Below are 24,306 nucleotides of genomic sequence, written 5' to 3'. Positions count from 1 at the left end.
CAAACTTTATGACAATTTCATCGTGATCAACAACTACAAGTGGTTTACTTGTCAAGTTACAAGTCCCATACCACAAAGAACTTGATTATAATGAGATAGCTGTATATCTATTGCTAAAATAACATAAGGATTAGAACAGAAAGCAGACAGAGGGCATCTTCTCCGATCTCCCTCAAGCCATGTGGTGAAATGGAAAGAATATGAACTTTGGAAATGCAACCACCTACATTCAAATCCTTGCTCTGCTGTTTAGTAGTTGTTTCAACCTGGGCCAGTTGCCTTATCTCTCTAAATCTCAGTTTCCTCACATGGAAAATAATTTGTACCTAAGGAAACACTGTGAAGATTAAAAACAATTAAGTAAAACCATTTATATGAAAATATCTAGTATATAGTAAGGTCTGGATAAATAAGTTCCCTTTTCTTTCCCTTTTTGACTTTGATCATTCACAAACACTAAGCTTAACAAATACTAATATTGCAAGCCTTTGCCCCAATTAAGTATCCTCTTAGGAGCCATTTTTCTCTCCTGTCATACCCAATCTGTCTTCTATGTCCCCACTGAATATACTCTGCCCAGATATCCAAACTCTTCAATCTCTGAAACACCTATTAGACTCCTCATTGTCAAAATATGTTCCCTCAACCAAATGTAATATTGTTAATCTGTCATCTCCCTCCGGGAAGCCTCTAGTCACTCAGCAGATTCCAGGAGAAAACCCAGGCATTCTGTAGATCCTCTTCTTTTGACTTTCTGTGTACAATCATCTTATACCTGTGTAGAGACCCTGTATAACTTTGAAAAATTAAGGAGACTCTGTTCTTCGAATTTTAGCCCAGAAAAGGGTGCCAATCTCTTGCAGGTTGTACTATACCTGGAGTTATATAGCCAGGAGCAGCTGTAGCCCCAACAAAAGCTCCCCTTGTTAAAGTTCCTCTTCCTCTGCCCCGAACAGCTTGTACTGCTGCAGACACAGCTGTATTCACAACACCCTTTGCCTGTTAAAAATAACACATTTTCATTACTGACAGAAATAAGAACTACCATCCTATCATCTCTTTAATGCATAACCACTATGAGACACTGTGAGCCTGTAGGTGAGACAATGAGTTTTCTGTGATCTTGAACCTTCAATTTATCATTTGTAAAATGAAAATGAGACCTACCTTACAGAGTTGTTCTGAAGAGTATGCTGGGCACATAAAAATATGCAAATAACTTTTCACTCAAGAGTATAACCCAGAAAGCATTCCATTTTCTACACACAAATTTCAGTAGTCAAATTATATCTGAAGTCATTTTAGGCTGACTATAAAGTAATTACAGACATTTGACTCCTAGGTTAGAAACCCAATGAATTCTTTACCTAGAGGCAGAAAATACCCCAACAACAAACGACCTAGAATTAGCTGTGAACCTGAGTGTAGTTAAAAAGAAAGGAATAAGATAAGAAGACCAAAGACGAGGATGCCAGTTCCTGCTCTTAAGTGAGAGTAACCTGAGGAAAATCGTGTGACTTCTTTCAGACTGTGTCTTCTACTGTATGTACATGTGCACACATATATACGTATGTATGTATCGATCATTAAATAAGTAAAAACCACCTCTAAAGCCCCTTCTTGCTCTTAAATGCCACGGGACTTCTCTCAGAGCAACTGAGAGAACAGATATAAAAACACTCTGAAAGTAGAACAGGTATGTCAAGGAATAACAGAACACAGGACCATGAAAACACTAATTTCCCAAACAGAAATTTTAAGAAAAGCAAAAGGTATCTAATTGTAAATTAAATATTATAGTTATTTTTAATATAGAAATGCAACAAAAACTCAAGCTAGACACAAGATTCCCTACTATAAATAAGCAACGTTCAAGAGAAGTGGTGCAGAGCCTCAAAGCACACTCTATGATGAAGTCAGCAGAGTCCAGGAGTAGGGAGAGCCCAAGCCGACACACATTTATCTCACACTGAAAAGCCACCATCCTTTATTGTCCCCGGACAGCCTCCACTTCCAGTATGACTAGGCAGGAGAGAGTTTCAAGGTGAAATGTATCGTGCACAGGGACAGCCATTTTTCTTTTTGCCTTCTGAAATAAATCAACCCACACAACGAAAATAGACTTTCTTGGCTGTCAAGCACATTGAACACATGAATTTTATAGTTTCTAGTACAAAAAAGTTCTAAAAATGAGTGAATTTTATGTAGACATCTTTTTCTATTTTAAAACACACAGCTTAGTCAAAAGTAGCTAGGGAGCAACAATATGGCTGCAACAGTGATTCCACACAAATCACACTCATGTTCCGTAGAAACAAACTTAACTACTTAAAAAATATCTACACACAGACTTTTTAAACACTAAAATTAACTGGTCAAATACAAGATGTACCCATGGGGGAAAAATAACAGTAAAAGAAAGAGGCAACAATTATCTTTCTACTAATTTAGAACACATTCTGTACTATATTTACTAGAAGATTTTAGGGGGAAAAAAATCTACATATTCCCTACATGTGTACCACTGTAATTTAAAGGATTTATTTTTATTTCATCTAAGTGAAAGTTAGTTTTCCCTGTTTATATTTTGAATCATAGAATTTAACCAGTGTTTATTATAGTAAATACAAAAAATTTTATACGAATACAAAACAAATTTCTAGATTGATACAATATGCAATAGGAGGACACCCATTGCCTCTGGAAGAAGAACCTGGTTTTAAAGGGAACCTCTATCATCAATTACGTATGTTACTGAAGACAAGGATCTTAATTTCCTCATCTGTAAAATGAGATCAATTCTTCCCTCCTACACTGGACTTAGCATATGTACAAGAATCTAAATATAATGTATACGATAGAATCTTAAATAATCTAAGCTTCCTCCTATTAGTCTCAGCCTTTTTAATGTATTTGTTATCACATAAAATATTCAGACATTATTATTACAACAGTATTCCATGAGGCAGAGAACATGTTATATGAATGTTTATCTATCTCTTTTTCCCACACAATCATGCACACGGTATGCCTAGAAAATATTCTTTAAATGCATAAATAAATGGATGGAATAATCTCATCCAAAAACCTATAATTAGGAGGCTATCTTTTCTAAATACCGTGCTAAGATTCTGGGCCCTCAGAAGCACTGACATTCCCAATGTCAGTAATGAAGAGAAGCAACACAGTGTCAAGTTCTGTGCTCCCCACAAAGGAAAACCCAAATTAACAATGCAAAAGGACAAAACTGGAAAGGAAATAGAAGGGCATCTGCAGATTCAGATGAAAGTAATCTCCAACTACTCTTGGCAGCTTCCCTAAACTAAACAAATGCTTACACCTCTAGTCCAAATCACCCCAACACTTTACCTCATCAAGAAGGACCTTGAGCTGGCCAGTTAGCTCAGTTAGAATGCAGACTTATAACACAAAGGTCATGGGTTCAGATCCCCATACTGGCCAGCCACCCCCAAAAAAGAAGAATGACCTCAACCCTCCAAATAATTCTTTTTTTAATACGTGATTTGCCCAGAAATACCACAGAATAGGGAACCAGATTTATATTATCCGTGACCTAATCCAAAGAAAAGGTTGCCAAATTTAAGAAAAAGAAACTTTAGAAAAAGCTGTAGTGGCACATGGACAGGAAAACAAATTTAATAACTTTAATATTTTTCAGAGGTATTGCAAAGACTTAATGCTTAACTCATACCTGAGGGATAATCTTCTTTTTCTTATTATTTGCCGCATTGGGACCGGAAAACAGCTTCTCCAGGGCAGCTAAAGCTGCACTTGCCTTTGCCACTTTCTTATTTGGACCTGCACCTCTGAATTTCTGTCCATCTACCTCTACCTAAAATCAAGAACAACACTATGCAATTACTCCATGCAATTCCTCTATGTGGTTTTAATTTAAATGTATCAAAAAACAGAGAACACCAAAAGTCAAATAGTGCCACAAGAACTGACTCAGTCTAACACTTTTTTACATACAAGTTCAGGATATCCTATGTCTTTGAGAGGAAAGATAAGGCTGTCTTGTATCTAGGTACATACCTCCATTACAAAGCGCTTGTCATGGCTTCCACCAGTCTCTGAGATGAGTTCATACTTGAGACCTCTTCTTTTTTCATTGAGCTCCATTACAGGATTTTTGCCACTTGCTGTGAGGATAGGGCCCTGAGTTCTTACCTAAAAGAAAAAGGGAATCTGAAGGTTCAAACAAGTAATATTTTAGAATATTAGATTTCTTATTAATACAATTATGTTTTTAAAAAAGAGGCTCAAAAATTTTACTTTAAAACATCTAGGGGCTGGGATGAGTAACCTCTGTACATGAATGGCAAAATATCATTAAAGGTGTGGAAACTCTACAAGCAATCAACATTGCAGTCATCTGGCCAGCCTGCCTTCAAAGCAGGGCTGTCCCAAGAGACCAGTATTCAAGCCCAATGAAGCCTCACCAGAACAGGGCACTCCACAGTCTGATCTATGGTGCTCATGATCTAAGAATAATACTCTAACTGACTAACAAAGAGGAGAAAACAATTGGGATTCACATGATGCTTGAGGGTTCACTGTTTTTCATCTTTAGGATTAGGAAAAAAATAACTCAATTTGGGATGTGGGAGGGAAATGTTCCCATATATCTTTCATTCTCTCTAAACAGACTTAAGGGCACCTAAGGTAAAAACAGTAGGCTACAGACTAGGGATGCTGAAATTTAAAAATAACAGTAAAAGCAGTCATTCTCTGCCCTCAAGGAGCTAGAGGATAGTGGGAGGGACAGATATAACCACTGCAAAACAATGTATGTTACAGAACAGCTGTATGCTATAGAAACACTTTCTAGGGCAGTCAAGATGGTTTTCCTGGAAGTGACATGTGAGCCTGACCTTAAAAGGGTACGTACCAGACAATCATCAGAGGGAATCAAGGGCAAAGGGCATTCGGGACAGAAGAAACAGCAATACAAATGCCCAAGAGAGTAAAAGAACTTTGTTTGGGGAATGGCAAGGACTTCAGTTTGGCTGTATAAGGCAATGAGGAAAGAAAGCCAGTGATTAAAAACACGCTTGATGGGGCCAAATCACACAGGACTTTGTATGCCGAGCAAATGGGCTTTGACTTTAGCATGGACAATGGGGAGCTGCTGAAAGAGTTAAACCTGGAAATGACTAGACTAGACTTGTGTTATAGAAAAATCACTCCAGCAATGGTGGAAAGAACTGACTTGAGGACGGATAAGAATAGAAGCAGGGAAGAGAAGTAATTCATGCAAGAGTGTGAAGGCTCAAATAAAGAGAGAGGTTAGCACCAAAAACAAACAAACAAAAAAACCCTACAAAATCTATAATTTTGAGAAAAGAAAGACCAAAAAGATTGAGCACTTTTTGAGGTCTGAGATCATGTCTATAATTCCACCATGGTAATTGTTCAAGAAAGGTTGACCAAAATGAATGTTCAAAAGTATTATTATGTATATAAACCTAATGGACATTAAGGTTCTCTTCATAAAGTACCGTGTGCTGACTTGATAAGTGGTTGATGCTACCGAAGTAAAACAATGGACAGTTTTTAAAGACAAGGTTAATAAACATTCCTGGGTCTTTTGCAATAATCATCCCTTTTTGGTGACTTTTTATAATCTACATTTTAAAAATTACATGGCAAATTTTCACTCTCCATCTTTAAAAGGTAATAAGAAATTTTTGAAACTAGGTCTGTAGTGATCACTCTCTGCTTTTCAAACCTGAAATCACTTTTACAAAATGAGTCAGGACGTAAAAATATTTGAATTTTAATCAGTTACTACTATCTTAAATAAAGAAATGAAGAATAAGTATCCTCCCCCTGCTTTACTACATTATACAGAAATAACGCATAGAAATAGTCATTACCAAAACCCCCATATACTCATGTGGCTGCTATTAGTGTAACCCACACTGCTCTCTCCCTTCCTAATTCACTTTGTACTTAAAGGTCTGAACCTCATAATTAACCAGTCCTTTCTTCTCTTGGTGTATATAACACTGTCAGCAAAACAACATCTTGCCCTGTGACCACTACTTTTGAATGGCTGCACTTCTCAACAGCCAGATGCTGCGTCTTCTGTCCTCCACAGTATCACATGAGAGTCAAACATGGCATTCTCCGGCTTCGGCCCGCATCAGTCCGCTCCATACTGGCCCATGTGGCACTTCTCAAACATTTACTTTCACAAGTCCAGGTTCTACTTCCTCTTCCTTTGGCCCAGAATGCCTTCTTTCCACCTCTTCCACACATCACAAAACTCATCATCTAAAACCTTGCTCACACTGTACTCCCTTTGATTTTACATGACTATGTCAGAGAGTTTCTAAGTCTGACAACCACTTCCTCCTTTCAGATTTCACATTATTATATTCATTTTGCAATCACGGTGCTTATCACATTACATTATCATTTGTTACAAATATGTTTTTTTGCCCTTCTACCCTGGGAGCATCTTCAGGCTTTGGACACAATTTCTGGAGCACCTGGCACTAAGCAGATACTAAAAGGAGCTTATAGACTAAAAAATTAGTCTATTAATTCCTTAGTAAATACTCTTACAAATGACAAAGTTAAAAAAAAATTTTTTTTTCTTGACGTAAGCTCCTACTATTACTTTAAAACCAATTTTGTTTACATAGAATGCAGTAAACAAGGATTCTGTGAATTCCTTGAAGTGTTGAGTATACTCAGTACTTGGATTTCATCCCATTCTACTATCTGTGGGGATACACTAACAGGTCAGGACTTAGAGTCTGAGGTATATACTTTGCCTTTCTCCAGGGCTGAACCAAGTAAATGATGACCCAATACCCCTCACAGCCTAGCACAAACTCCAAATAATCCTTCCACTAGATTTTTAAGGATTTTCTTTTTTTGCCTTTCAGTTATTGTTGACACTTTTGATATGTTATAATTGTGAAACACTGGAAGCAGCTTCGATGGTCAGCAATAGAGAAGCTAGTTAAATTAGGGTATATATTCTTGTGTTGTACAATATACGGTTATGTTTATAAATATTTTCAGAGTTAAGTAAAAAAAATCAAAATGTAAAACTGCATGAAAATATGACTGCCTTCATTAAAATATTCATGAAAAAAGTCTGGATGGAAATAAAGCAAAATATTAATAATGTCTACATCTGTAATGTACAGGTCTGTATACACTGTGGTTTTCTTATTTATACGTTTCCACATTTTTCAAATTTTCTACAATGTTCATATATTACTTCTTCTCTAAGGAAAAAAATATATAAGTATACCTCTAAGGTACTGGAGGTTTCAGTTGTAGAATTTCCAGTATTATTGCTTGAGTTTGAAGACACGGTTTCATTTTTGCTTTCATTATCTGATTTTTCATCGGAACTCATACATTCAATATCTGCATCAAAGCCTGTTGGGTATCCCATTGCTTGCAATACCTATAGAAATTACAATATGATTCAGTTTTATTCAGACACAAAAGACCACAGAGAATATATATAACATGGAGAACAAAAGTTTCAAATTCTGAACATTTGGACCCATAAAACACCTTTCAAGGTAGAGCGAGACGATGCTATATCTATAAATCCTTGGTTAAATAAGATCTACCTACCAGCGTAGCACCATGGGAAAATGAGGAAACATGTCCTGACAGTAACTAAGTTTAAATAAAGGATGACAGAAAAGCAAACTCGAAGTTGCTCTTGATTCATTTAATTTGGGGGTGAGAGGTAGGGAAAATAAACAGCATAGCCAGGTTCAACCAGTGGGATGAGGGGAAAAGGCAAACAGCACACTGTAAAAAGTACACTAGACTAGAAAGGAAAAGACTTGACTTCAATTTTCCAATCTGCAAAACAGGAAGACTGTATTAGTTGACCTCCAAATTTTATGACTCAATCCACTAGGAGAAATTGGCCCAGAAAAGGAATCAAGAAACTTTTTACCTCTGAACCAATGTGCCTGTACGAAATAACATCCAAAGGTTTCTATTTATTGACTTTGCTTTCAATTTATGGCAGAACAGAGACTTGAAAGAAAAGAGTCAGTCTATAGGTTTATTCTCTATACTAGCCATGAACAATTCTAAGCTTGTATTTCCATCCCTCCCTCTCAAGGCCCTAGTAATTTGTGGCTATCTCCAATACGAGTATACGAGTATTTGCATTCGAAGCATGGGATTTCTCATATTTCTGAAATACAGCTTTCAGAACAGTGTGTATGTGTGTGCGCATACATGCACAGGCATGTTTACACACACATGAACACATGCATATGCCTTTTATTTTAATACCTCCTTCCCGGTTATGCTGCTTTCTAGATGTTCATAAGAGAACATGTTCACTAGCATTTTTATAATTCTGTTCCTATGTAGGTTGATATTGCATTGTCAGTTACTAATTAAAGGTTTATATCAGAGGATATAGAAAACGGTTCCTAAAGATCCTTGTATTTGTTTCAGCTTTTAACTGTTTTAAGTTGCTGGAGTGTAAAAGCAACATCATATTTCTTTATAATACCAATGGTTCTTGATAGTTGTCTCAAAAAACTATTACAATGGGCACATAAATGAGAAGCCAGCCTTTAAAGACAATGGCATCTAACATGAAAGATTTTGTCAATATAAATAAAACAGTGTTACTTCAAACAAAAAAGGGCCTTAAATAGAACTCTGTACCAAGAGAACTTAAATTAATTCACCCAATTCATATGGAGAACTTGGCATTCTCATCATAAACAAATTCCTTGTATTTATTTGGGAGTAAAACCAAGAACCATTTTTTAACATCTTAAGTTCTAAAAGTACTTAGGTAGTACTTTACACTAAGTACAGTAACATCATTTGGTTATATACTCATCAATATTTTAAAAAGAAAACAACTTCTCTGCTGAGTCTTGCAAATATGCTCTCCCTGAGAAATCTCATCTCAAAAGAATAGCTATCAGTCCAGAATTAACACTAGACAACATAGGCTGCAAGTCAAAAGCCAAGCATCGGAATCCAACAAAAACTAAGGACATGCAGCTTTCCCCAACTCAACACAGACAATTAAAATAGTCTAATATAAATTATATAACACCATTTCTCTCCACCCTTTTCTCACATACCATATTCATTTACTTGTTACTGCAGCAACATATTTCAGTACATTTACAGACAGTTTATATAACTGATGGTTTATCTCTCAAGGGATACAGTGTCCATTTGTGATACAGCATAACAAAAGAATTTAAAATTAAGTTATTTTTACACGAACACATACTCAAAGTATTTGTTAGTATATGCTACAGAAGTCAAGAAAGTAAAGAGTTCCCAGACTTCTGGAACTGACAAAGTCTCTCTTCTTAACCAAACTCTGTGAGCTACTTTTTCATTTTTTTTTTTTTTTTTTTTGTCGTTTTTTCGTGACCGGCACTCAGCCAGTGAGTACACCGGTCAGTCCTATATAGGATCCGAACCCGCGGCAGGAGCGTTGCCGCGCTGCCAGCGCAGCACTCTACCAAGTGCGCCACGGGCTCGGCCCTGTGAGCTACTTTTTCAACTAGGTCACATCCTTGGGCCTCTTCCTTAAGAGCCCAGTTATAGCAAGAATTCTGCTAAGTTGGTTTAGCCAGAATCCCACACCCTCAGTATCTAATCATCCTGATCCAATTTCCTAATCTCCCACCATCCCCCAAGTGATAATCTGATCACTCTGGCCTGCCTTCAGCAAGAATCCTCTTCGATCTGTTTAGCCAGGAATCCCCCTTTACCTGTGATGTTTCCTCTTAGTAATTTTCCATCCACAGATCCCTCCCTATTCCTTGGCTATAAATCCCCACCAATCCATGCTGTTGTACTCAGAATTAAGCCCAGTTCTATATTGAGGTCTCTTTTCCCCTACTGCAATAGTGCCTGAGTAAAATCTGTTTTTATCAGTTTAACAAACATCCAGCTCTGTTTTTCTTCCACAGAACCAAAGTTTGTTTGGAATCAATATTAAGGACAAAAAAACTTATATACCAAAGAAATGTGAGTTTCAAATGTCTGGCAAACAAATTCAATCCTAATAAACACATCAACTGAGCTAAAAAAAAAAAAAATCAGAAAACAATCCATGGAAAGAAGGTGACTGGGAAATCAACTATCACCACGGCCCCTTCTTCCTAGAAGAGAGCTGAGGTTGAGAAATGTGGAGATTGAGAAAGATGACACCCTCAAAGACTAGGGGCCAAAAGTGAAAACACTCAGCTCTCTACTCAAAAGAAAGTAACATTTGTGGCTTCGGTATGATAGAGATCTGATTTCAACTGATTTTTAGGGAATCTGATGGCTCCAAGAACCTCTCCAAACAGCCTTCGCTCCTGTCTCCTTCTAACTGATATTTTCTCCACAATGACTAAGGTTCTTTTCATAGAATACGGCTGATTATGTCCCTAAAACTGTCCATTGTGAGGGGCTACCAGGATAAAGAATTGGAAGAGGAAAGGGTAGACTGGCCACTAATCTCCATAAGTTTAGGGTGCCTGCTGCTGGGCAGCCAGGCCAGGCTCCCATGGCAGGAACCAGTTTCTTCTTGTTTTGTTTTGATTTGATTCTCTGGTGTGATTTGTCTTAACAGGTACAAACCCTGTACCAAACTCCTGAGTAAGGACTGTCAAGATTTTTATCTAGTGGGACCTACTTCCATAAACACATTAGAAGTAAAACTCTCTCTCGGGCTCACTTACAAACATAACCAGTAACACGTGGTATAACATTTACGGATGGTAATTTAGCAACATATGCCTGGCATATAGTAGGAATCTGAATACATTTTTTAATGAATTAATAAATCAGTCAAATGCACTTTCCTTTTGACCTCATAATTCCATCTCTAGAATATATTTTAAGGGATAATCAGACAAGTTCAAAAAGATGTACAGCATCTAAAAAACTGGAAGCATCTAAATCTAAAATAATTACCTATATCATGGGAGCTTGATAATAATGAAATATTAGGCCATTAGTAAAAATGAAAGCAATCTTTGTGTTAACTATAAAGAAAAGTGTAATATATTTTTAGATGAACAAAAAAAAAGCATGATCCTATTTTAAGCATATATTTTTTATAGACATTATGTAGGTCCACCATTTCTTATCTGAAACCCTTTTTGGAGTTTCATAATTAGTCACTTCTGAAAGCTAATACAATACATATACTACATATTATCCAAATCCCCAGTGGGGTTCTCAGGAGCTACCCCATGTTTGTACATACGAACACGTAAAATATTCATGCCAAATGCAATAATAAAGACCCACACAATAAAACAGCCCCACATCAATTCAGGTCAGATTTTGCCACCAGTGAGTTTGCATCAAATTTAGGGAAATATTTTTCATTTTCAATATTTTTTGGATTTTAGAATTGCAGGTTAAAAAAAAAAAGCTTGGAAAAAATACAAACTAAATACATACCCGAATGTTACTATTTCTAGGTGTTGGAATTATGGATTTTCTCCCTCATCTTCTAAACTGATTATAACAAACACACATTACATATTTATGATAAGAAACAGAAAAGCCAAAAGTAACTTTTAGAAAACCAGATGTACAATAAAACTCTGCAAAGATCTTAGGGACGTCTGTCTTAACACAGAAAGCAAATTCTGGAATACACCTACCTAGTACATAAACCTGCATGAGACTGTGGAGACCCAGAAAAGACTACAGGCTACTTCTAACGGACAGCCAGGAACAGACCTTCGTATCTTTAAATTAGCTAGAAATTTGTGACCTATTCTCATTGTACATTATAGCTAAGTTATTAAACTATACTTTTAACCTTATTGCTGGGTTCACTTTTTCCCTCATTCTCGGTTTTCTTTTTCTGCTTCGTTTTAAACTCATACTCTTTCACCATACTTTAAGATACCCATTTGTAAACAAGAAAGAACATAAATAATATATTGTTTGATATTTTTATAGCTTAGTTATTATTTATCTACATTGTTCTAATCGCTATCTGACATATTATACTCCTTTGCATATTTGTTGTCTGTCTCCCCATCCTATCCACACTAGAACGTAAGCTCTATGAGGGCAGGGACTTTGTTTGGTTTGCTGCAATATCTCGTGTCTAGGACAGTGTTTGCATCTACATTAATATCTGCAAAATGGAATGACCATGAACACATACCAATCATACGGGTACTTCAAAAAGTTCATGGAAAAATAGAATTAAAAGATAATACAAATATTTCCATGAACTTTTTAAGTACCCTCACATTGTTACATAACAGATTTTTTCTTAAGTGAAAATTGATCTTCAGTCTATGTGATCTTTGACATTTTGGCATTAGTCTGTAAGAAGTCAAAAATATTTATACAGACATTCCATTCTGGAATTTTCTACAAACCTACATGCATGATTGATTGGTCCAATACTGGATGAAATTCCCTATGGAAATACTCTGAAATACAGAAGCAGCACCATGTACTAAGATAGTGATCAAATTTACTTATGATAGAAAAAATCTGGAAACAACAAAATATCCAATGATAGGGAAATATTTAACAAATAATAGTATATCCATATCATGTTAATCATCCAGCCATTAAAAATTATTTATGAAGATTTTAATAATATGAAAAAATTGAGATATTAAATGAAAAAATCAGAGGATAAAATTGCATATATACTGTGAGCCCCTTAAAAAAGAAATAAAACAGGATAAGATGAAAATAAACCAATATACCATATATAACTATTAATGGTCTTTGCCTCAAAAATGTGCAATGGACATATTTTAATTTCTTTACTTTTTTCTGTATTTTCCAAATTTTATGTAACCCACACATATTATTTACAACAAAAAAAAGGATAACTGTGATCCAGGTGACAAAACTCCAGTCGATATGATATTGTCATTAAAACCTTGGAAAAATGTTAATTTACGATAGGAAAATAAGCACCTTATTTGGAACATAAAATAACAAAGCATTACTAAGTAAAATAAACACTGTACCTTCACTGCTACGTGAAGTTTTGCTGTTTTCTTGGATGGTCCTGAGGCTTCATACGTTGTGCCATCCACATCTACAGACATTGTGAAGACTGGGGCATGGACAGGGCCAGACTGAGATAAGAGCTTATACTGAAGCCCAGGCCTGATCTGATTGAGCCTCATTAATGCATTCATGAGGTCTATTGCTTTGCTATCCAGGACTAATAAAGAAAGAGGAATAATAGCAGAAATTAAGCCATTTTGCTTTAATCTATGCATTTGTAAGTTTCTATAAATTTATAAGGTTTTAAAAAAATGAGAATTTCAAAACACATGTACAAATGAACTTCACTTCATAATTCTAAAATTACTTCTTAATTATTATGCTAACATCATTGTAAAAATAATATGCATTACTATATACATTAATTTTCACTTGTCAATATTACGGTATCTTAAGCAATTAAGCTTGGAAACACAGAAAAGTTATTCAATTATCAATTTCTCAGTTAAAATCTATTCTTAAAACTCCAAATCAATCAAATTCTTCACTTTTTAATTTTTCTATTTTATGCTATAAGACCTTTCTAGTTCACATCTGTAAGAATAGAGATTTTACCTACTTTTCCTTAAGTTTCGTTTCATTTTCTTATTAGGATCTTTATCATCCCCTAATCCATCTTCAAATGGCCTCTTTAGAGCCGAAGACCCAGCACCTAAAAACAATCAGAAGAGATTCATTACCAGTCAAAACAATGATCCTACTTACCCTACCAAATGTATCGAATGTGTTTAGGCAGGAAAATCTTAGCAGTCACAACAAACACTATGCAAATTTTTCATTGATCAATTAAATTACCATATTTATAACTAGAAAAGTAAAATTTTTAAAAGCAAATCTTCTTGAAACAACTTAACATTTAACTTTTTGTAAATATTTTCCCATTTATTCATATATAAACACAAATATTTACGCATAAGCTGTCGTCTAAATGTTTATGTCCCCCTCAAAATTCACATGTTGAAACTTAATCTGCAATGTAGTAATGGTGGGAGGTGGGGCACCTGGGAGGTGATTAGGTCATGAGGGCAGAGCCCCTCATAAATGGGACAAGTGCCCTTATAAAAGAGGCTCGAGAGAGTTTGTTTTTCCCTTCCACCATGTGAGGACACATAGCAGTCACTATCTATAAGCAACAGGCCCTCTCCAGACACCGAATCTGCTGGAGTCCTGATCTTGGACATCCCAGCCTTCAGAACTGTGAGCAGTACATTTCTGCTGCTTATAAATTATCAAGTCCAAGGTATTCTGTTATAGCAGCCTGAACAGACTAAGGTAGCACATATTCATATGTTATATGCATGAACAGAAAAAGTCTGAAAAGCTATATATCAAAATATTAAAAAGCAGTTACCTCCGGCAGGATTTATTTTTACTTATATCCTCTCAAATATTTCTAAAATTTAACATTTATTACTTATATAAATTTTAGAAGTCCACATGTTAAATCTTATGCTTTCAGAAATCTGATTATCAAATTCTAAAATCATCTTCCTCGTCAAATATCATTTAAGATTTTATTTGCAGTTAACTACCTCCATGATCCTACTTACCCTACCAAATGTATCTCATATCAGCTTTCTAAAAGTTTCTATGCATCAGAAATATAAAGTACCATAAAAGTACCATACATAGTACTGTATCAATGACTATTTCATATATATTAATTCCTGTGTGTCCTTAGTGCTCCTTGAAGGTCAAAGATATATTTTCCTTGTCTTGTATCCTACAAACTGTCTTAACAAAAAACTTAGAAACAACATAATGTGTATGGAACAAAAACTAATTGAAGTGATATAAATCAATTTCTTGGATAAAGCAGCCAGTTAGTGCTGTCGAGCATAAGTAGGAGTTTTGCTGTCCAAGTTTTTAAAAAATTAGAGAAAGTTCATCAACCTATCCAAGTATTTCCAACAACTCTGTGTCTTCAACTTAAAAGCCGTTGTTAGGTTTTTCCTAAGGAAAAAGTTATGGGCAAGATACTAATGCCACAAGATTTCCAGATGCTCTAGTGAAAGCTTATAATAATACAGAGATTAACTATGTATTTTCTGATAATCAAGATTTATGGTCCCTTGGGCTAAACACTGACTTTAACATCTGCTTGGGTCAATATTTACCACTCTGGTCAGTCAGTCTTGATGTTCTCTTCAACAGAAGGCAATATCTGCTTAGTACTGTATTTCATTTGCATTACATAAAACTGTGAATGTGCCAATCTCCCAGCATGCAGTCTTTAAGAAATAAAAGTTAAAAAGAAACTATGTCTATTCAATCACTCTCCCTCTCATTAAGTTAAATTAAAAGCAGCTCCTTGATTGCCTGGAAATCACAAGCTGGCTTAAATGCACAGATCTATTCTCTAAATACTCAAGCTACCTAGAGTTCCATAGATTAAGCTTCATTCTACCATCCCAGCCACTGGGGGAAAAGCTATAAAATCTGAGGCTATTCATAATGGTAATGTGGGGGAAAAAATGGGATTGCTTCACAAAAAGCAAGTAGTTTTCAACCTTTTATAGTATCTAGTAATGAGACATAATAATTTCTGAGGCAACAATTTTTTTAAATAATATTTGAGTGTTTACCATATGCCTGGCACTGTTCTTAATATCTTACATGTATTAACTTATTTAATCGTCACAAGCACTCTATGAGGCCAGAAACTTTATCATCCCCATTATAAACTAATTCAACAACAAATATTAACTGAGCATTACTATGTGCAGGACAATTTTAGGTGCTGGACATATAATAGAGAACAAAAAAATCTCCCTGTTCTCAAAGAGCTTACACATAGTGGTGGAAACTAATTACAACATGTCACATCGTAGTCACCACAATGGAGAATAATAAGAGAGGCTTAAGGGGGAGGAGGTGTTGCTGTTTTATATGTGGTGCTCATCAGAAAGGTCAGAAATGTATCACTGATGAGGTGACCTTTTGATGAAGACCTGAGAAAGTAAAACAGTGAACTATTTAGCCATTTGGGAAAAGAGTTCTAGGTGGAGAAAAGAGCATGTACAAAGGTTTTAAGGCAGCAACATGCTAAGAAACAATATAAAGACCTGAGTGATTGGAGTAACATGATCAAGGAGAGGGTGGTCATGAAGAAGATAAGGAGAGCCAGGTTATATACGACAGTAGTTCTCAATCTCAGATGACATTAATTGACAAAATATCAAGGTTCCACTTCCAGTATGGGAGAGTAAATAAATTTTAAAAAGCCTCCTGGTGAGAGCAATTGGAAAAATTGGACAAAACACAGACTAAATATCTGTTCATAAGTAATAAAGAATTATGGAGTCAAGACCTGGGAGGTAAAGGAAATCCTGTATTGGGGGCCACATTTCCCCTAGGGGTGTCTTCCAAATCCAGAAGAGGTCATTAAGAACTGAACAGAGGACTTCCAACAGACTCCCAGGATCAGGGGTCCAAACTGTAGTTCAAGGACCACCAAGAAGAAAAAGGCTGGTGAATCTCCACACGCAGGCTGGGCCTCTTAAACACTATACAGTACAAGATGAACTGGAAACAGTCTGGACTTCACAAACGACTGAAGACCAGCTTCAAATCATCTTAATCCTAGACTGCATGAAAATGATCTAGAATTGCCAATTCCATTAGCCATCTTCCAGAAAAAAATATAAATCCTCCCTAGAGGAAGATTAGCATTATTCTAGGCTTTACATTCTCTACAATTTTTCATTTAAAATCTCCAGCACTCATAATAATCAGGCACATGAGAAGACAAGATATTGTGATCAAAAATCAAGAGACAAAGCAGACAAGAGAAATAGACCTAAAAGGAACGCAGATGATGGAGCATTCAAATACAAACTTTATTAAAAAGAATTTCTGACAGAAAATCTGAAACCATAAAAGAGCTGAAATTCTATAAATGAAAAATACAATACAAACTAAAAACTGGCAGAACTGCAAGGGGAAACAGATAAATTCACAATAGAAAGGAATTAACAGAACTCTCCCAGTAACTGACTACAAGTAAACAAAAAAATATATAGCATAGGGATATAAGATCTGAATAACACAATGAATGAATGTGATCTGACATATAAAGAACATTATGAACACCAACTACAGAATATAAATACTTTTTCCGACCAAAAAAGGACCATGTGCTGGACCATAAAACATGTCTCGACAAATATCAAAGGATGGAAATCACACAACGCATATTCTCAAATGACAGTAGAATAAGAACTCAAAAATAAAGAGTACACTAGAAAATCCTCATTTGTCTAAAAATTAAGAAATGACATCTAAATGGCCCATGGGTCAAAGAACTAATAAAAAGGAAAACAAAAACAGTTTAACTAGATGATAATGAAAATTGTAATGTCAAAAGAATGTAATGTATGTGAAACTTTGCTTAAAGGGAAACTAACCATCTTTAACAGAATATATAATAAAACGCTGATATACCAATAATGTATTTACCCATCTCGTGAAATTAAATTAAAAGAAGGAAAAAAAAAAAAAAAGCAACAAAGTAAACCCAAAAAAGTATAACACCAAGGTCAAGGGTTCGGATCCTCATACAGGCCACCTGTCAAAAACAAAAACAACAACAAAAAAATGCAGACAATCACAAAGAAAGGTAGTAGTAAGGAGATTTTAAAAACAAAGGATGGCCAGCCCATGGCTCACTTGGGAGAGTGTGGTGCTGACAACACCAAGTCAAAAGTTAAGATCCACTTAACGGTCATCTTTTAAAAACAAAACAAAACAACAAAAAAAAACCTAAGGATATGAGCAGATGAGTAGAATTGAAATGAAATAAAATACAAACATACTCATACAACAGAAGATGATCAACAAAGCCAAAAGCTGATCTGTTTGAAGAGAGTAATAAAAATGATAAACCCCTAGTGAGAGTAATGAGCAAAAAAGAGAAGGTATGAAATGTATAAAAGAAGACATTACTACAGATACTGCAAACAATGAAAAGATAAAATGATCTTATGACTACTTTATTCCAAAATATTTTTAAACTTAGATGAAACAGACAATTCCTAGAAAAATACAACTTAACAAAAACTTTCATAAGAAGATGATAGTCCTATGCCTATTAAGGAAATTAGACCCATAATTTAAAACCTTGCCACCTGTTGGGAATATACCCAGAGGAATGGAAATCATCAAGTCGAAGGTATACCTGTTCCCCAATGTTCATCGCAGCACTCTTTACAATAGCCAAGAGTTGGAACCAGCCCAAATGTCCATCATCAGATGAGTGGATACGGAAAATGTGGTACATCTACACAATGGAATACTACTCAGCTATAAAAACGAATGAAATACTGCCATTTGCAACAACATGGATGGACCTCGAGAATTATATTAAGTGAAACAAGTCAGGCACAGAAAGAGAAATACCACATGTTCTCACTTATTGGTGGGAGCTAAAAATTAATATATAAATTCACACACACACACACACAAAAAAAAAACCGGGGGGGGGGGGGAAGATATAACAACCACAATTACTTGAAGTTGATACGACAAGCAAACAGAAAGGACATTGTTGGGGGGGAGGGGGGAAGGGAGGAGAGAGGGAGGTTTTGGTGATGGGGAGCAATAATCAGCCACAATGTATATCGACAAAATAAAATAAAAAATAAAAAATAAAAATTAAAAATTAAAAATTAAAAATTAAAAAAAATAAAACCTTGCCACAAAGAAAACCACATGCCCAAGTAAGCTTCACTGATAAATTCTTCCAAACAGTTAAGGAAAATATAACATTGATTTTAAACAAACTCTTCCAAAAAACAGAAAAAGAAGGAACACTTCCTAACTCACTATATAAAGCTAGCATAACTTTGAAGCCAAAACTTAAAGCATTACAACGAAGGAAAATTGCCAGCCAATCTAACACACAAACCTGAGCTTTTGTGAATTCCTTACAAAAACCTCATGTGATCATTCATAACAGCTTTATTTTTAACAGTCAAAAATTGAAAACAAACAAAATGCCCTACAGTAGGTGAATGGTTAAACCAACTCTGGCTCATCCACACCATCATATAGTGAATAATAGAAAGGAACAAACTATTGACACATGCAATAACCTGGACGGACCCCAAGGGCATTTATGCTGGGGGGAGAGGGATCTCAAAAGATCACATGCTGTATAATTTCGTTTACATAAAATCCTTGAAGTGATAAAATTATAGAGATAAAGAAAACTTAGTGGTTTCCAGGGCCTAGGAACAGTTAGCGGGAAAGAAGTGATTGAAGGGGTAGCACAAGGAAGATCTTTGTGGTGATGAAATAGTTCTGCATCTTGACTGCAGTGGTGGTTACAGAAATCTACTCACGTGATAAAATGGCATAACATTTATACACACACATTGTACTAATATCAGTTTCCTGGTTTTGATATTATACTATAGTTATATAAGATGTAACCACTGGGAGAAGGGTACACAGAACCTCTACCATCTTTGCAACTACCTGTGAATCTGTAAGTCTTTTAAAATAAAAAGTTAAGGGGAAAAAAAAGTTTGGGGAAAACAATTGCTGCTTTGTTGAGAACAGACTCAGGGTCAAGGACGGAAGCAGGAAGAGCAGATAAGTTTACTGCAAGAATCCAGGTGAGAGAGGATGGCAGCTTAGGCAAGAACACTAGCAGTGAAAAAGTTAAAGAACTAGCTGAATTCTAAACATACTATGAAAGTAAACAGACAGGATTTGCTGATGGCTTGGATATGGGTGAACGAGAGAGAGGATTCAAGGATGACTTAAAGGATTATGGCCTGAGCACACAGACCAAGAGTTTCCAATGACTGGGATGTGAATAACTACAGAAAGAAAAGAGCAAAGGCAGAGTGAGGACAGGAGTTTGGATTTTAGACACCTTACCTTTGATATGTCTGTTAGACATCCATGTAGAGATACTGAGGAGGCGTTTTGATATATGGGTTTGAGTTCAAGGGGTGGTAGTCTGGGGAGGAGGTATAAATTTGGGACAATCTTCAGTGTACAGAAAGAAGGTATCTTAAGGCAAGAGACTAAATGAGATCCCCTAAAGAGTCAGTGTAAATAAAGAGAAAAGGTCTGAAAACTGAACCCTGGGACACTTTAATATTTAGAAGTCAGGAAGATGAAGAACAAAGACAACTGAGGAAGATAGCAATGGAGCTAAAAGACTAAGAGAAAGTGATGACCCAGAAGTCAAATAAAAAGTAGTATTTCAGAAAAAGCATCTAGAAACACCAAATGCTGTTGATGATTCAGGTCAACAAGAACTATCATACACTGCTGATGGAAGCATAAATTGGTACATATAGCAATTTACTAGGTCATTTACTGGCCTACAGTAACTCCTGGACATATACCGCAGGAGGCATGTATAAAAATGCTCATAGCAATACTGTGGTGGTTGTCAAAAATAAAAAAACTCAATGTCCTTCAAAAGTAGAATGGGTAAGTTGTAGTACACATTAATAATGGGTACTACATAGCTATTAAAATGAACAAATTATAGCCATGTGCACCAACATAAATTAATCCTAAACAATGCTGGCCACAAGGAAGCCAGTCACAAAAGACTAAACTCAATACAATTCCATTTCTAGAAAGTTGCAGGAAAAATCAAACTGAATTGTTCAGGAAAGCATACACAGGTGGGAAAGTTATAAAGAATATCTAGGAAATGATTATCAAAGTCAGGAATGGCAGTTCATGGGGCAGAAAAGTAATGGGGAGGGATAAATAGATAGTTCTGAGGAGCTGATAACATTGTTTCTTAACCAGGGCAGTGGTTTCAGATGGGAGATATTACAGCATATTTTTATGCTGATGAAGATGATTCAGTAGACAAGGAGGAAGTCATCCTGGTGAGAGAGGAGAGAATTGCTGGAATAATGTCCACTGGTAGGCAAAAGAGGATGTGACACAGCGGACAAGTAGAAAGATAGTCTTAAGAAACTGGACAGTTACTACACAGGCAAGGGAGGGAAAGCAAAGAATATGAGTAAATACAGTGAGGTTGGTAGACACAGTGGTTAGAACTTATCTCCTGATTACTATTTATCTGAGAAAATAGAAGCAAACAAGGTCATCAGATGAGAGTAAGGGAGTGGAAGCAGAGATGTGAAATGGGAGAAGGTATGAAACAATTACCTAGGAAAACTGGAGAACTCTCAAACTTATAGGAGGATTGCCAGACGACACAAATTGTCCCCATGAAGTGAACGTACAGACTTAAGGGGGGCAACAGTCAGATGGCTGTGTGTTTTTTCTCCAGCCATATTCAGCAACTTGGTGTAAGCACCCAGTAGGTAGAGAGATGTGTTTCAACCAGTTTGAAATTTGCTAGGAACAGAGAATCAAGGAAGTGAAGGTAGGCAGTGCTAGGGGGTGATCATAACGATGGACCACAGCATATGAGCAGAGTAAGAACCAAAGTGAGAACATGAGGAGAATGAGGACCTATGCAAAGGTCACAGAATCAATAATGAGGTTCAAGAAAGGAAATAAGGGTACTAGACAAAGTGATGACAAGGAAGGCAGAAAGCAGGATTCTTTAAAATACGATTATGAGAAGGGTACAGGTACAGTTATTGATGAAGACAAGGTCTAGTGTATAGCCACAGAATGGATAACTGAGGTAAGGTAGAAGATAAAATATTTGTGGGAGAGGAAGTCAAGGAATTGATATGTCATAGTTTTGAAAAAAATCATCTGAATGCGTACTGAAATCACCAAGAATTCCAGAATTACAGTAATAAAGTTTAAATGTGAATGTCAAGAAGCTAGGTGCTAAAGGCATAAAAATATGAGGAAGAACATCTTGTAGACAAGGCACAAAACAGTTTAAGTGACTTGCCAGGTCATGCAGCCAGTAACTTGATAGGGCTAAAACAGGAACACTGGCAGTCTGGTTCTATTTTATGCTATAAATTGAGAAACCAGCAGTTCCCAAACTTTTGAGAAAGGTTTTTTTTTTTTTTTTTTTTTTTTTTGTCGTTTTCATGACCGGCACTCAGCCAGTGAGTGCACCAGTCATTCCTATATAGGATCCGAACCCACGGCGGGAGCGTCGCTGTGCTCCCAGCACTGCACTCTACCGCGTGCGCCACGGGCTCGGCCCTTGAGAAAGGTTTTTGAAGCTAAAAAATATAAGTCACATATCAGCAGATGTACTTTTACTAATCTAGTAAAAGAAAAAATACAAAACCAAAAGAACTACTTTGAATTCAGCAATTGAAATAAAATTTTCTGTTGCTAGTCACATAAATCTAAATACTATTTGAAATTTCTATTCAATCATTCAATTCACAGACAATGCTTCATGTCAAATAAATATGTAAATCCCTTCCAACAATTTCTTCACCACTGAGTGAGCACTCTCTGGAAGAAACTGGCTCTCATTCCACAAATTTTACTGAGCACTGGTTTATAATAAGTGTTATCATATAATCTGGAATATTCCTTCCCCTGAGGAGCTTACAGTGTGAGGCAGTGATCCTCAAACTTTTTAGCCCAGGACCACTTTACACTCTTTATACCACTGAGGACCCAAAGAGCTTTGCTTTGTGGGTAATATCAATCAATATTTAGCTTATTAGAAATTAAAATAAAAATTTTTAAACAAGAATGTTTACACAAGAAAACATTCATTAGCCATCAGGGTGATAACGTCATCACATGTCACATGCATACACTCATGAAAGAAAGAATAAAAAGGCAAAAAAATGCCTTAATATTATTATCATAAAACACTTTGATCTTGTGGACTCCCTGAAAAAGTCTTTGGACCCACTGGAATTCTGTTGTCTAAATAAACAGATTGGGCAACTGCACTATTCTTGTCATGTAGAAATTATTAGTAGAATAATATCAGTTATGAGAAATGGGCTGGGTCCTAGGTGAAGAATATGGGGTGTTAAACATCCCACCTTCTAGTATAACAGGAGAAGGGGAAAAATGTTTTTTGTGACATAATGAGGAGAATACATGGACTCAGGATTGCATATACACTGTATTCCAGGCACTGAGTCAGGCATTTTAACCTGACAACAACCAATAAAATAAGAGGGTATATCCCTAATTGAGAGAGATCAACTAATTGCTCAAGGCCTAATAATAGTAAATAGTGGAACTACATTAGCAAGCTAGGTCAGACTGACCCCAAAACCTACACTCTTTTCTGCTGAAACTCTTGAGTTCAGACAGACTAGTACAAATGGAAGATGGTCCTGAATTTTCCAATATGACTTTCTCCTCCTCTGTATTTTCTCTTTCTCGTTACATAACATTTCCAAGCAAGAAAAAGATCATCCAACTGATTAGTGACAGTAATAATGTCTCCTCCCGGTTTATGGTTTATCTACTCTCCTTAGACCAGGGGTTCTCAAAGTATGGTCCCTAGGCTTATGCAGTAATGGCATCTGGCCAACATAGTCAAATGAGCTGGTCACTAATAAGAATAAATGATACCAAGCTGATGTCACTGATGGGGACAGAAGAGAAGTCGGGAAGAAAAGCAATAAACTTCTTAATACATGACTTGGATGAGTAATGATTAAGTCCCTCAGCTCTAAAAAAAGATGCATCCTATGACCATCTCACCACTGTCAACCCCCAAACCTAATAAAAAAACTTTCGTGCTCACCTTCTTTATCAGTAACTGACCAGGAATACTTCTGAAAAGGTTTACTAGATGGAAGGGGGTCCATCTCCAGCACTTTATAAATTTGGCCAAAGGCTGATAGTCTGAGTGCATGCTAAAGAACAAAACATTATATTTAATCAAATTTCAACAGCCATTCATAAAGCCCGTAGAACATCTAGTTAAAACAACATTCATTAAACACTGATACTATGATGGCAGAAGTCCTTAGCAACACCAAGACAAAAAGTATTTAAACAGAACAATTCAGAAAATAAAGTTTTGATCTCTAACAAATCACAGTGATAGGCCCAGTCTTCTACCTGTGCACTGTGGGTAATATCTTCTTTTTGCTGGATGGTCATATAGCTCAGAGCATCTGTTGGGTCTCGCTCACAAGGATCATGAAGACCAGGACCCCCTTTAATTAAAGCAAAGAAAAACGCAAGAATCATTTAGAACTGGGTTTAAAATCCACTAAACTAACACAAAAGAGAGAAGAATGAATAGAAAAAGAAAAAAAACAGAGGAACCAAGTTAAAAGTCAGTTCAATTAAGTGCAGTAAAAAGGACACTCATTTTCAGTATGTTAGCATTTTAAATGTCCTTATTTTATA

At 36.0% G+C, this 24,306-nt stretch overlaps 1 protein-coding gene across 2 annotated transcripts in view; it reads right to left on the bottom strand.

Annotated features, from left to right (window-relative positions):
• STRBP (spermatid perinuclear RNA binding protein) overlaps window positions 1-24,306 on the bottom strand; it is a 147,955-nt gene that overhangs the window by 21,354 nt on the left and 102,295 nt on the right. For both annotated transcript variants that reach the window (XM_063081791.1, XM_063081790.1), the window contains exons 9-16: window positions 24,013-24,110; window positions 23,693-23,804; window positions 13,610-13,702; window positions 13,008-13,207; window positions 7,295-7,453; window positions 4,057-4,191; window positions 3,713-3,853; window positions 876-999 (exon numbers count right to left, since the gene is read on the bottom strand). In XM_063081791.1, the coding sequence (XP_062937861.1) occupies window positions 876-999; window positions 3,713-3,853; window positions 4,057-4,191; window positions 7,295-7,453; window positions 13,008-13,207; window positions 13,610-13,702; window positions 23,693-23,804; window positions 24,013-24,110 (1,062 nt within the window). The remainder of the gene's footprint in view (window positions 1-875; window positions 1,000-3,712; window positions 3,854-4,056; window positions 4,192-7,294; window positions 7,454-13,007; window positions 13,208-13,609; window positions 13,703-23,692; window positions 23,805-24,012; window positions 24,111-24,306) is intronic.

Source organism: Cynocephalus volans, chromosome 17, assembly GCF_027409185.1.
Source record: "Cynocephalus volans isolate mCynVol1 chromosome 17, mCynVol1.pri, whole genome shotgun sequence".
NCBI classification, from domain to species: domain Eukaryota; kingdom Metazoa; phylum Chordata; class Mammalia; order Dermoptera; family Cynocephalidae; genus Cynocephalus; species Cynocephalus volans.
The sequence above is the reverse complement of the archived record's forward strand: the minus strand, read 5'-3'. Positions and strand labels throughout refer to the sequence as shown.